Genomic DNA, 13644 nt, shown 5'->3' on the forward strand with positions numbered 1-13644 from the left:
GAATTCCAAGAGGGCACATGGGGTGACCCTCAGCTCCATAAGGCTATTTCCAAAATGGAGGGAGGGGGGTAGTATTAAAGGAAGGCACTAGATACTTTCTGTGTTACTGAGTTGTGTTTTTATAGTATGGCTTAGTTCCTTTGTAATTACATAGTTTCAGTAAAATCAGAGTAAGAACTGGCTATGAAACACTTTTTAAAAACTACTATTTAGTCTGTATTTTCTTTGTGTCAGGCATCATGGTTAACTAAGACTTCCATTGTTGAAATCTGTTAAGACAAATAAAACCAATGAGTCTAGGAAATGAGACTGGAAATGTTAGAAGTTTATGTTCCATTCACAATTCTGCCAGCGAGTAGATACTTATAATAGCTCTCTATCAGACCATACATTGAGAAACTGCTCCATACAACTAGGAAAAGTTTACAGAAAATTTTCTGAAAGGGGTTAATAGGAATCTGAGATGGATCTATGAAACTATCTGAATTACAAAAGTCATTTTAAAATAAGAGAATATGTAACCAGAACATTTACTATGCATACAGTTTTTATAACATTTTTAGGCAATGGGGCCTGTGTCCTTGGGAAACAGTGCATAAAGAAGATCCAAACAGCACAAGTGGACACCCACAGGCCTTGAAAATATTAAAAACAAAGTTAAAAGAAACTCTTTCATAATTCATTCCTTGTCCTTTCATTGTATTTTTCTTCTTATGAATTGAATGCAATTCCTTGATATCACAGATGGTCCAAAAGTAATACAATAGTCATTCAAATAGTAATTCAAGGGATGTATGTATATTTTCCTGCATGTTGTAGGTTCTCCCAACAGACAAATTCCATTAGATAGAACTGTCTCTAAACAAATAACTTCAGAAAAATAAACTATTTTTTGAAATAATTCAAAAGAAAAAAGTTAGTTTTTGTTCATGAGTCAAACTGTTACTTAATATATGAAGAACCAGGAAAATGTGGTCAGCTTTCAAGAGCTGAAGCCACACCTGAGATGATCTAGATGCTTAGACTATTAGCCAAAAACAGCTATTACAATAATGCTCAATGATACAAATGAAAATATGTATGATAGTTATGTGATAACTAGGGCCAATAGGGATGGGAACGTTTCAGAATTGAAGACACAATAAACAAAAATAGAGGCATCTTAGTATAGAAATAAGAAGTATTTATGACTTTTCCTTTTTTGAGAGGAAAAATATTTAAAAATAGAAATTTTTATCTGAAAAATATTTTTAAAAAATTTATTGACTAGGCTACATTGCATAATGGAGATGATGAAAAGAAGTCAGTGATTTGAAAATAGATACTAGAAATTATCCAGTCTGAAGAAGAAAAGGGGGAAAAGATTGAAAAAATTAACAGAGCCTCAGGGATCTCTGAACAATGTGAAAGTGTCTGATATACAAAGAATGGAACTGTCAGGAGGAGAGAAAGAGAAATAATGAGGAAGAAAATATTTGATGTAATAATGATTAAAATTTCCCAAATTTGGTGAAGACATAAATTTATAAATTTAAGAAATTCAGAATATGTCAAATAGGACAGATTCAAAGAAATCCATGCTTAGGTACTTCATAGCCACACTGCTAAAAACCCAAAATAAAGAGAAAACTTGAAAGCAGCTAGAGAAAAAATGACAAATCACCTACTGAGGATTAATGTTTAATCACAGACTACTCATCAGAAAGCATCAAGACCAAAAGACTGGAACATCTCTAAAGGACTAAAAGGAAAAAATTTGCAAACAAAATTCTACATCCCCAAAAATATCCTTCAAGAGTCAGTGTGAAATAAAGCTGTATTCAGATAAAAGAAATTAAGTAAATCTGTTTGCACCAGTTCTGCACAAGAAATCATCTGCACAAGAATCATCTCTCTACGATGAAGTGAAACAGTGCAGTGGGAAACTTGGATCTTTAAGAATGGGTGAAGAACATCAGAAATGTTTATTTCATATAAACTATACCTCAATAAAGTTGATTTTTAAAAATTTCAAGGTAATTTTCCAAGGAAAGTTCTGAATGTAAACCACTGCCACAACTGATATCAAAGGCAGAGACAATGTGCTCTGCTGCTAGAGAATTCTGTCTCCTTCATGCAGTGCATCTAGCCAGCACTTAGATCAAAATATTTGCATGGCTTTTGCTTTAGCCAGGAATACCTTTTTTTTCCCCCCACCTTCAAATACTGTTTTGTGTGATCTAGAGCTACTTCAAACTATAACAACAACTACAAAAAATACCACTTAAAGATACCCAAAGTATCTTGTTCATCATTGTAAATGTCTTGGCTACTGTATTACAATTTCAGAAATCGAATTTTACACACAAAACTGGGCCAATTGATTTTTTTCTCTCCACGGTATAAAGAAAATGAAATAGAAATATGCTGATCCCTTAAAAGTGTCATCCCTCTTAGTTCAATTCAATCCTGATATTCCTTGGAACAAAAGACTTTTCAAAACTCCTCTGCATTTGACATAACTACTCAATGAAACACTTGATCCTTAAGTGGATCCTGTACTAGAAAGGAGACATTATTGAGGCCAACTGACAAAATGAGAATGGGAATGGCAGAGTAAAGTATTATTCCAAGGTTAAATTCACTAAAGGTGATAACTGTAGAATATCTTTATTCTTAAGAAATGCTCAGGTTTAAGGAAAAAGGGCCATAGTATATGTATGACCCTCAAACGTAAGTATACACATACATGTAATAGACACAGAGAAAGAAAATAAATCATAAAGCAAATGGAATAAAGTGTTACCAATAGTGAATCTAGATAAAGAGTATATGGGGTGTTTTTTGTATTACTTTTATATTTACAACTTTTCTCTGAGTTTATAGTTATACCAAATAAAATATCATGGAGGGGATAAAGAACTGTGGAGACAATCCAGACCATTGGTGGCCATTGGAAAAAAATGGCTGATTCTAAATCACTGTATTACAAGCCACTATAAGCAATTAGAAGGATCCAGAGAAATGTTATAGACATTTAACATCCAATACTCTTTCCTTGCTTAAGCACTGTAGTATGTATTCCTCTTGCTTCATATTACCTAGGACACAGTTTTTAGGTCTACAAAGAAGTACATGTAGAGGGGGAAAATACATTTTTCTGCATGGTACTTTTCTAAATATTCTCTCTCTTTTCCTATCTTTTGCTCTCTCCTTGCTCCCTCCCCAACTCATTGCTTCCTCCCTCTCTGTCTCTCCACCTCTATCTCCATGTTTCATTCAGTCAGAATTAGGAACTCGGAAATTAATTGTTGGTCTTAAAAATAAACACAGGCACTGTTCTTGTCGTCTGTGAAGATTTTGAGGTGAATGCTTTTTGGCTGCTCCTTCTCTTTGGCTAGCATGATGTACCTAATCGAATTCGATAGTAACCCAAAATAGAGTAGGATAAATTACCTTACTTTTAAATCGATTTATGTTGCTCATATTTTCAACATACTTTGTTATTTTTAAATGCATATAAATAAGCTCAGCAAAACCAAATTTTGGGTTGGAAGGAAACATGCAAAAATATTTCAGGAAAATAAACTGTGACTCGGAAAACAATAGATCACTCTGGTCATCTGAGATTTGACCAGCAGATCCAGTCACCAAAGCTTTCCTGCCTACACCGGAGGGCATACTAGCACCTTCAAATGTAGGAATGAGAAGCTGCTTTGAGCATTACTCAGTAGAGTAAGCTGCACTTACGGAAATTTAATATGTTTTGAGAATAATGTTAGCTATAATCGTGAGTTGGAGAGTGGGGGAAGATGAGAGTGATAACCAGAATTTCATAAAAAATAAGCAATATATGCATGTAAAGGAGAGCAGGTTATTTGTAGTAATGGCCAGGGTACAATTATATGAGAAATCATTGGAGGATAGTGTAGCAATTTCTACTAAGGGGAGGGAACATAGTTTGGGGGCACTGCTTTGAAGAGATCTACATTTTTTCCATCATGGGTTAAAGACTTATAATAGTACACCGACAAAATACCTTTGAAGGTAAGAACGCCATTTTTCCTTTTGTTCTGAAGAACTGCAATTTAAAAAATGAGAAGAAAAAAATTGAGGAACGTACAATACTCCTACTAACATATTAAGATCACCATTCCAGATTAAAAATATCAGGAGCCCGTTGTTAAGGGATGTGGATGTATAAATTGTACTCCCCTTAGAGTTGGGCTTTTGATGGACTCCACTCTTTTGTGAGTGGTATTAAAGCAATGGGAAGTTGATTTCAAATCTGAAAGCTTAATTGTGACTATGTGATGCAAGCTATGTGATCACGGGCACGTTGTTAACCACTTTGATATTTAGTTTCCAGAACTGGAAAAGGGTTAATTATAGCTCAGTGTTCCTGCAGCTGCAAGGGCTACTCGGATATAAAGAATATTACCATTCAAATTAAATCATATTTAAGAAATTTAGCATTTTGATGGAACTGTCTTGGCTCAGAAACAAGAATATCTTTTTAGGAAAAAAACACCTGTAATATTTTTATTTCTTTATACATATGGCAGATTGTAATATGTTAAATTAGTTCCTAAAAACCGTATTCTTCATCACTGTGATCTTCTGAGAAAGATTGATCCCCTGATGCAAAATTACTAAAGATCAGTATTTTCTCTGCTAAAATTTTCACAGCATTTAATATCCAAAGTCGCGAATGTTTTAAGGCTCATTCACACGTGGACTTATCACTCACCAGCATTTTTTTTTTGTGGTAAATTACACATAAAAGAAAATTGACCATTAGTGACCTTTAGTACTTTCAGTTTTGTGCAATCATCGTGACTGAACATTTTTATCACCCCAAAGCAAACATGTGTCTATTAAGCAGTCACTCTCCCTTCCCTCCTGTCCCTAGCTCCTGTACCACCACGTTTTGTATATTTGTTGATAAACACTTGGTTTGTTTCTTCTTTCTTTCTTTTCTTTCTTTCTTTCTTTCTTTCTTTCTTTCTTTCTTTCTTTCTTTCTTTCTTCTTTCTTTTCTTTCTTTCTTTCTTTCTTTCTTTCTTTCTTTCTTTCTTTCTTTCTTTCTTTTGCTATTGTCAACAATGCTGCTACAAACATTTGTGTATCAATTTTTGCATGGACATATGTTTTCCTTTCTCTTGGATATGTGTCTGGAGGTCAGATGTAATTCTGTTTCACTTATTGAGGAGCCATCAAACTGTCCACCGTGGCTGTCACATTCTATATTTCTACCAGCAACACTGCTCCCCACCCCCTCCATCACCATTTCAGGACCTGTCGCATCAAGAAAGTAGAATGCCCATTTAGTGTTCCAACCTGTCTAGGTGCATAGACACAGCTTCTAGTTACTCATGCCAATCTGCAGAACAGTAATAATAATCAGTAACAAAAGCATTAGGTGCCAGGTGTTGTTATAAATGCCTTGTATGTATTTATACAGCTTTTTAACTAATATAACATGTATAAACTTGGCTTCCACATTTTCCTCCTATTAGGGGAAAAAAACTGTCTTGGAAACTCCCCTACCAAAGACTTTATATATTCCCATTTGAAACTATTTCCTTCCATTTGCGACCTGGAGAAGACATAAGCAATGGGAACTGATGATCTTTATGGAAAAGAAGACCTGCAGAGAGGATATAAATACATGTTTCTTCCCAATAAGCTTTGAAATTTTTTCACAAAGTCAACAGCTGCATTATAGGATTAATAAATTAACAACTTGTAAACATTTTTGTTGTCTTACCTTGATGATGACCTGTGAGATTTTGGTGGAGTGGGGTGAGGAGAAGAAAGCAGTGTGTTAAGTGCAACTGTGTAAAACAGGAATGAGGCTTGGGGTGTGGATGTTTCAAACAGAGATGCAAGTGTGGCATGATCCCTGTAAACTCAGAGGTGTCTGCTCAGGATATCCAGGGTAGAGATCCACATTCCCCATCCTCATGTCAGCCTAAGAATGTGTCTTACACAACTAAACTCTACTCAATGGAATCATATTTTTGTTTTAGATCGTCACCAACTAAGATAATCTGTACACAGCAATTCAGGCAACCTAGTATCCAATGACATGATCAATTTATTTATATAATTACATACTGTTGTTAAGGGAATTAACTTGGGAGTGTGAAAGCAATTTTTCAAATTTAATTGGACCCTTTAATAGTACTTGCTCAAGAAATCTATTCCGGTGATTTAAAAATGCAGATACTCCCTGGGAATCAGAGGGCAGGATCTTGGAGAGGAGACTTTGAACCTCACTCTGTTGATTCTCCTTCCACATAACTAGAACTCCTAACTCCTCAAGTGGCTACTAGAGCCCATTTGAAAAACCACTGATCAAAACTGAAGGAAATTACTCCAGTAGTTCCCACTATATATTATCTACTTGTTTCCATGTGATTATAAGCACCTTCTTTGGCAGAGTACAAGGCAAAACAAGTGTCATGGGAGGTCAAAAAGCGAGTCACCAGCTTGGTAGACAATAGATTACAATGTTATCCTTTTCAAGCCATGTAGATACAGGACACCAAGGCATCGGTCTTACCTGAAGGTGGCCACGAAGTTCACCATGGGCCAGCCCAACACAAAGGACCTCCCAGAATGGTTGTTGGCATCTCCCACTGTATCCATGCAGTTGGCAATCCACATGGTGTTCAGTGGTATTTTCTTTTTTATCTTAAAGTTTTTTTTATACCTAGAAATATCCCAAACAAGACCTCTCTTAGTTCGTTTTAAAAATGTTATGGGAGCAGCTGTGCTCATTAGAGACCAGTTCTCACTGCTCCAGGGAAAATCATGCCTCCCGCATCTCTATTACCCTCTGTGCACACACAGCAAATGGTTAGATGGGCCTTTGCAATGTGTGTGTTGAGCATACTCTGGGTTGGAAACCTGAAAACACTTACTCTAATGGCAGCAAATAGCCATATTTTTGAATGGTGAGTGTTGAGTAACCACTGTATATTTTAAGCTTTGTAAGAAAACCATTAATTCATTTGCTATTGCTGGATTTGTTACTTATTACACATAATTTTTATGGCTATTATTACAGTTAATTATTCATTTATGACTTGCATACTTCAAAAAGTGTTTGAAGGGCTGAACAAAGGTACCTGATACATGACTTATAAATATAGTTATACAATTTTTTTCTTAAGAGAGACAAACCAGGGACACCTGGGTGGCTCAGTCAGTTAAGCATCCAACTCTTGGTTTTGGCTTAGGCCACGATCTCAGGCTCTTGAGATCATGTCCCTGTGTAGGGCTCCCCACTCAATGAGGAGTCTGCTTCCTCTCTCCCTCTGCCCCTGCCCCCACTCATGCTTGCTCTCTCTCTCTCTCTAAAATAAATGAATCTTTTAAAGAGTGAGAGGGAGAGAGATGAAGTCAAAACAAAAAAAAAAATAAGCTTTTTAAATCAGAAAGATTTAAAAGGTACTTTCAACCTTAATTTAAAAAAATATTTTCTAGCCTTTAAAGCATAGGTTATTTTCAATTTCCCTTCTTAAAATTTTGTCCATATCATTTTCCCTTAGATTCTGGCTAAAACGAAAAAACTGTTAGCTTACAGACTGAGCCCGACTGAAAAATCATCCATCCATCCATCCATCCATCCATCCATCAATCAATTCCAGATCAGTGGTCCGGAGGTCTTATATGTAAGTCATGGATACTTCCCATTTCTCTGAGGAGTCAGAAGGGGTGAAACGGCTTTTTGATAATTTCTGCCTAATCTTCTTTGACCTCAAAGATGAAAACAACCATTGATTTATTTTGGTTGATTAATTAATTGATTAATTTGATTAATTCACAACTTTGACTCGCAGGTGGGCTTGAGATTTAAATAGTTACAAGTCCTATAAGGGATGCCTGGGGAACTTGGATCTTCCACTCTGGAACTCCTTACTATTCAGAAACACATGTGGAAAACACTGAACTAAACTGAGATGAAAGACACCTCATGTGCAAAAATCCCTATGACTCCACTGATTCATGGAACAATTAGAGCTAAAACTCTTCGATGGGATTTATGAAATAAAAATAATCTTTTAGGAAGCCCACTTTTTTTTTTTTTTTTTTTTTTAGGAAGCCCACTTGAAGTATAATCTAGATTCAAAGCTTAGGACAGAATGAATATAAATATGATGGATACCAACATCTTTCCACATTTTTTTATTTCAACATTACATCCAAGTGCCTGTATCTGTGTACTTGAAGATTTTTATGAAGCATAATCAATTAACAGATAAAATCATTTTTCTAGATAGTAATTCCAAAGGCATTGTCACATCAAAAATATATGGCCAAGGGGAATGATAGATATCTGTTTGATTTTACAGATTTTTTTCTTTCTAATATAGGTATCTGTGTATATACAGACACCTAAGATCCTGTGTGGAAACTTCCAAATACATTGACCTGGAAAAAGCCATCCAATAACCTTAGTTCAATAAAGCACCAGGATTAGTTGAACCAAGGAATTATCCTAGAGCCCAGAGTGTGGTTTCTACTCTCCTATAACATTTTGAACACTTATCATATGCCAAGCTCTGTTCTAAATATTTTAAAAATATAAATATAAAAAATTTAATCCTCAAGCAACTACACTAGATGGTCTCTATTAGCTCGATTTTACAAATAACAAAACTCACAGAAAGGTTAAATAAATTGTCAAATGCAGGAGACGGGGTTTGAACCCAGACAGCCTAACTCATAAGCCCATGTTTGTAACCACTTGGCCATGAAGTAACCTTTCCATCTTTCCTACCCTCAGCCTCATTTCTGTCCCCAGAGCCATCAGGCTTTCTCATGGGATTTATCTTGGGAGTGAGAAGGTAAATCTCAAGGCATTATATTAATAAAGCCAGTTGCTAGCTTGGAAATCTTTAAAATGTGTTACAACAAAGCTTTATACTTCAATAGATTCTTCTAAGGTCTTATTGTGTTTCTTTACTCTCAATCACTGACCCAATTGGATTATCTCAGCAGAAATTAGAAAGTGCTAATCTACTGTAAACTGACTCAAGAAGGAAGAGGAGGAAAACTGCAGTTTTTATTTCTAAACTATAGTCCTTTACTATAGTTGTATTAACATGATGGATGTCCTTCTTGCTTTCCACTACCTTAACCTTTATACCAGAAAGTAAGCCCCAGTGAACTGTGGAGATTTGCAGGATTCTAGGGAGATTTCCTCTGTTCTAAGATAGAGGCATTCTCTTACAAATGTTGGGAGCAGGGGTCATAGTCTATTCTTTTTTTAAAAAAAATTATTTATTTGTTTATGATAGACAGAGAGTGAGAGAGAGAGAGGCAGAGACACAGGCAGAGGGAGAAGTAGGCCCCCAGCAGGGAGCCTGACGTGGGACTCGATCCTGGGTCTCCAGGATCACACCCTAGGCTAAAGGTGGTGCTAAACCCCTGAGCCACCCGGGCTACCCTGCTCCATCTTTCCTTTTTACTAAACTGCTAAGGTAGAGACCTGATACCATCCATCAGGACTATTGCCTCCCCTAACTACTCTCCCTGCTTCCACTCTTGCTTACCCATCCATCTATTATCTACCAACTGTCAGAAAAATTTGCTAGAAATATAAATCAGATTTGGTCAGTCCCCTAGTTAAAACTCCTTCAGCAAAATATTTCCACATTTTTTTTTTTTAATTTATTTATTCATGATAGTCACAGAGAGAGAGAGAGAGAGGCAGAGACACAGGCAGAGGGAGAAGCAGGCTCCATGCACCGGGGGCCCGACGTGGGATTCGATCCCGGGTCTCCAGGATCGCGCCCTGGGCCAAAGGCAGGCGCCAAACCGCTGCGCCACCCAGGGATCCCTATTTCCACATTTTTTACCATGGCCTGTGAAGACCCTGTGTGACTAGACCCCTGAGCACAGTACCATATCTGATAGCATGGCCCATGCTCCAGGCTCTAGTCAGAGCTCGGCCAAGTAATAGCTAAACTCTTGTGTTCAGAAACTTTCTGAGGTTATCATATCTGATAGCATGACCCATGCTCTAGCTTCCCTGAGCCCCTCTCTCTGAGGGGTCAGATTGTACCCACTTAGGCCTGTGCCTCGATGGCTCAGGCACATTGTCTGGGAATGTGGCTGCTTCTCCTCTCATAGATTTGGTTTTAATGCTCCACTTCAGAGAGGCCCTCCTAGACTATTTCTCTCTAACACGTTCCCACCCTCTCGGCACAGCCCCCTATCCACCTTCTATCAGCAGCACTAATCATTATCATTCCCCCTCTTATTTTTATCATTTGTAAGTCCCAGGCAGGAGAGACACTGGCCTGTCACATTGTCAATTGTATTCGCTGCAGGGACATGACACAAAACAAGACCTCCAGAAGTTCTCGTGGAATGAAGGATTCAACCATTGGCAAACACAAAAGGAAAAAAAAATGTAATGTTTTCTTATAGTAAGGGTTAATGGGAAGGCAATTTTCTTGAGAATCACAAGAGTACGAAACATGCTACACCTACTTGGTATTAGACATCAGCAACAAATCGCTGTACAAGAAAAGCTGCTGCTTCTGCCTCCTCCAGCCTCTCTTGAGCTCAACAGGGCCATGGATGAGCAAGGTACGAGTGGCACCCTCAGATGATGTAGTGCTTTCGCTCTCGGTGTCCACCTCCACAGATGAGCTCTTCCTGCAACACATCAAACACAGAGCAGCTAGTTACTGGTCAATCTTTTTTTTTTTAATTTTTATTTATTTATGATAGTCACACACACACAGAGAGAGAGAGGCAGAGACATAGGCAGAGGGAGAAGCAGGCTCCATGCACCGGGAGCCCGATGTGGGATTCGATCCCAGGTCTCCAGGTTCACGCCCTGAGCCAAAGACAGGCGCTAAACTGCTGCGCCACCCAGGGATCCCCTAGTTACTAGTCAAATACACAACATAGTTTAATGCCAAGTGTCAAGGTTCACACAACACTAAAATTCAGTCTCAACCCCCAAAACAGAGCTCCAGAGCTCAGAATCAGGGATCCCTGAGTTACAGAAAGCTATAGAAAGAGGTGAGGTCACTTGGGGAACTGATGCAGAGGGAGGACAGTTTCAAGGACAAAGCCCTTGGGCATGCCAACACTTAGAGGTGTGGTGGAGAAAGCAGCAAAGCTAATCATGAGCCATTAGGTAGGCAAGAGCCAAGAAGCCAAAGGTAGAGCAGATTACAAGAAGGTGAATGAACAACAACAAACAGGACAACTTGTGGCCTAATATAAAATAAACAACATGTGAAGAATCAATTACAATTTGCTTTTATGTTAAGATAAAAATGAAGATAACTGAAGATCCTGGAAATTGACCCCCATCTTATCTAATTCAATATTCAAAATTGGGGTAAAAATTCTCAAAGATCAGCAAAAATACTGGAAATCTCAGAAAGTTTCTGAACACAAGAGTTTAGCCATTAGTTGGCTGAGGTCTGACAGGACTTCCTGGTCAAAATAGGTAAAACAACTCAATTGAACAGAATGTAAAAATTCTTTCATAACTAGGACAGGTATTTTCATAGACCCGCTGAAAATTCTGTCTCATGGAGAGAGAGAGTTGGCTCTCTCGTGGAGCCAAGAAAGTGTCTCCACCTCCCCCAAGGATGTATAAAGCCTGCTCCCTTTTGCTCAGCAGCACTGAATCTTATGAACAGGAGCAGCTTTTCAGGAAGCTGGTGCTGGAGTTACTAATTAGTTTCTATGTATTAGAGGAAACAAAACAACAGTTCCTGTTATTGCCGGTCTGTTTGGATGGTCAGAAATAGTGGATCAGAAGACTACCTCATGCGCTGAAGCCTTGAATGTCCACCTGTAAGCTCAGCGTGCTTTCTGATTGACGGGAACATGCTTTTGTCTTCAATTCAAGGGACGGGAAATCGAGTGAGTCTACAGCACTTGGCAGAGTACTGTCAAATGCTTGAAGCCTGAAGATTCCACAGTGGTCCCTGGTCACTGCAATTATGATGTCACAGATTCAGAGCTCATGTCATAACTGCCAAACTGACATACTGGTTTCCCTATCTTGGCCTCCAAGTTTTGATTTTTTAAAAGTAATCTTTTTGAGATAACTGTAGATACATTTGCAGCTATAAGAAATAACACAGAGAGATGACATCAGTTTTTTACAGTCTTCCAGAGACACTTCCATCACCACAAGGGTCCTTCCTATTACCCGTTTACAACCACACAAATTTCTTTCCCCCTCCACCACTTCTTTAATCCCTGGCAATCATAAATCTGTTCTCCACGTGTATAATGTTACCATTTCAAGAATGTTATACAGATGGGATCATATAGTTTATGACATTCGGGGATTTGCTTTTTTCCATTTGATGTAACTGGAGATTCATCTGGATGGCTGCAAGTATTCACAGTTCATTTCTTGGTTTCCCTTAGTAGTACATCATGATATGGATGTATCACAGTTTGCTTAACTTCCTGTTGAAGGAGTTCGAAGTGTCTGCAGGTTTTGGCTGTCACTAATAAAGCTACTATAAACATCTGTGTACAGGTTTCTGTGTCAGCATGAAGTCTTCACTTCTCTGGGCTAAATGCCCAGGATGGGAAGAGCCAGGTCATATGGTAGCTGCTAGGTTTTGTTTTTTAAGAAACTGTCCAACTGTTTTCCAGAATGGCTGTGCCATTTCACATTCTCCCCAGTACTGTATGAGTCATTCAGTTTCCCCTCATCCACAGGAGCATTTGGTGTTGTCATTTTTTATTTTAGCTATTCTGATAGCTGTGTAGTGTGATATCTCACTGTGGATTTCACTTGCATTTCCCAAATGGTTAGTGATACTAACCATTGATTTGCCACCTGGACATCTCCTTCAGTGTCAAAGCACCTACAGGAGCCTGTTAACATGTTACATGAAGACAGTGTTCCCTTTCCACTAGGAAACTGACGATTTTACAGATGATGAGCCTCCTGCGCATACAGGTTGGACTCTGAATCCAAGCAGCCGTGACGTAACATGAAGGATTCAAATCCAGCTGACTCAGGAGGTCACGCAGCTTTCTGTGAGGGCCCCTCCCCCACTCTTCCCATATGTGCAGTGTCTTTCTTTGACAACCCTGGAGGACTGAAATTTAATCCTACAGACAAAGTTTGTGGTTTCCCTTACAGGCTCCTGTAACAGGCATGTGAAAACCTATCTTTTATTCCCCACTAGACTCTATGGACCTCAAGGAAAGAGTCTATGTCTGATTTACCATTAAATTCTCACAAACATTGGCACATCAGAGGAATAAAAAAATTCTGTATTGAACAAGTGAATGAAATGGTTTTCTGGCAGGGATGGACAGGGAAAAAGGCATGACATAAAATAGCCTTTCTCTTATTTACTTCATTCATTCAACAGATAGTGTTTGAACCTGTACTAGGAGAAAGGCACTTGATAGGTCTGGGCAACAGGGAGCCAGGCCCTCCTCTCACAAAACCAGGATTTAAATAAGGGGAGGTGGAGACAGAAATTAAACAGAGAATGCCATCAATACTGCCTAACACAGCCTCTGGAACATACTGCAGAGGAAAATTAAAGAGTGAGATGAGAAATTTAGAGAGGGACTTGACACCTGATTTCAATTATGGAGAGGAAGGCTTCTTTGACGAGCTCATTTGAAATGACCTTTATTTTT

General features: G+C 38.2%; 1 protein-coding gene across 10 annotated transcripts in view; it reads right to left on the reverse strand.

The window, feature by feature from the left end:
- Positions 1 to 13644, reverse strand: part of LOC144304039 (rho GTPase-activating protein 20-like) — a 75327-nt gene that overhangs the window by 46035 nt on the left and 15648 nt on the right. For 9 of the 10 annotated variants that reach the window (XM_077882475.1, XM_077882474.1, XM_077882478.1 and 6 more), the window contains 4 exons: positions 10489 to 10656; positions 6548 to 6697; positions 4019 to 4060; positions 3309 to 3390 (listed from right to left, as the gene is read on the reverse strand). In XM_077882475.1, coding sequence (XP_077738601.1) covers positions 3309 to 3390; positions 4019 to 4060; positions 6548 to 6697; positions 10489 to 10656 — 442 coding nt within the window. Of the gene's footprint in view, positions 1 to 3308; positions 3391 to 4018; positions 4061 to 6547; positions 6698 to 10488; positions 10657 to 11787; positions 13635 to 13644 lie in introns of all 10 variants that reach the window. The other variant, XM_077882473.1, reaches the window with a different exon arrangement.

The sequence above is a fragment of the Canis aureus genome, chromosome 33 (assembly GCF_053574225.1).
Source record: "Canis aureus isolate CA01 chromosome 33, VMU_Caureus_v.1.0, whole genome shotgun sequence".
NCBI lineage: Eukaryota > Metazoa > Chordata > Mammalia > Carnivora > Canidae > Canis > Canis aureus.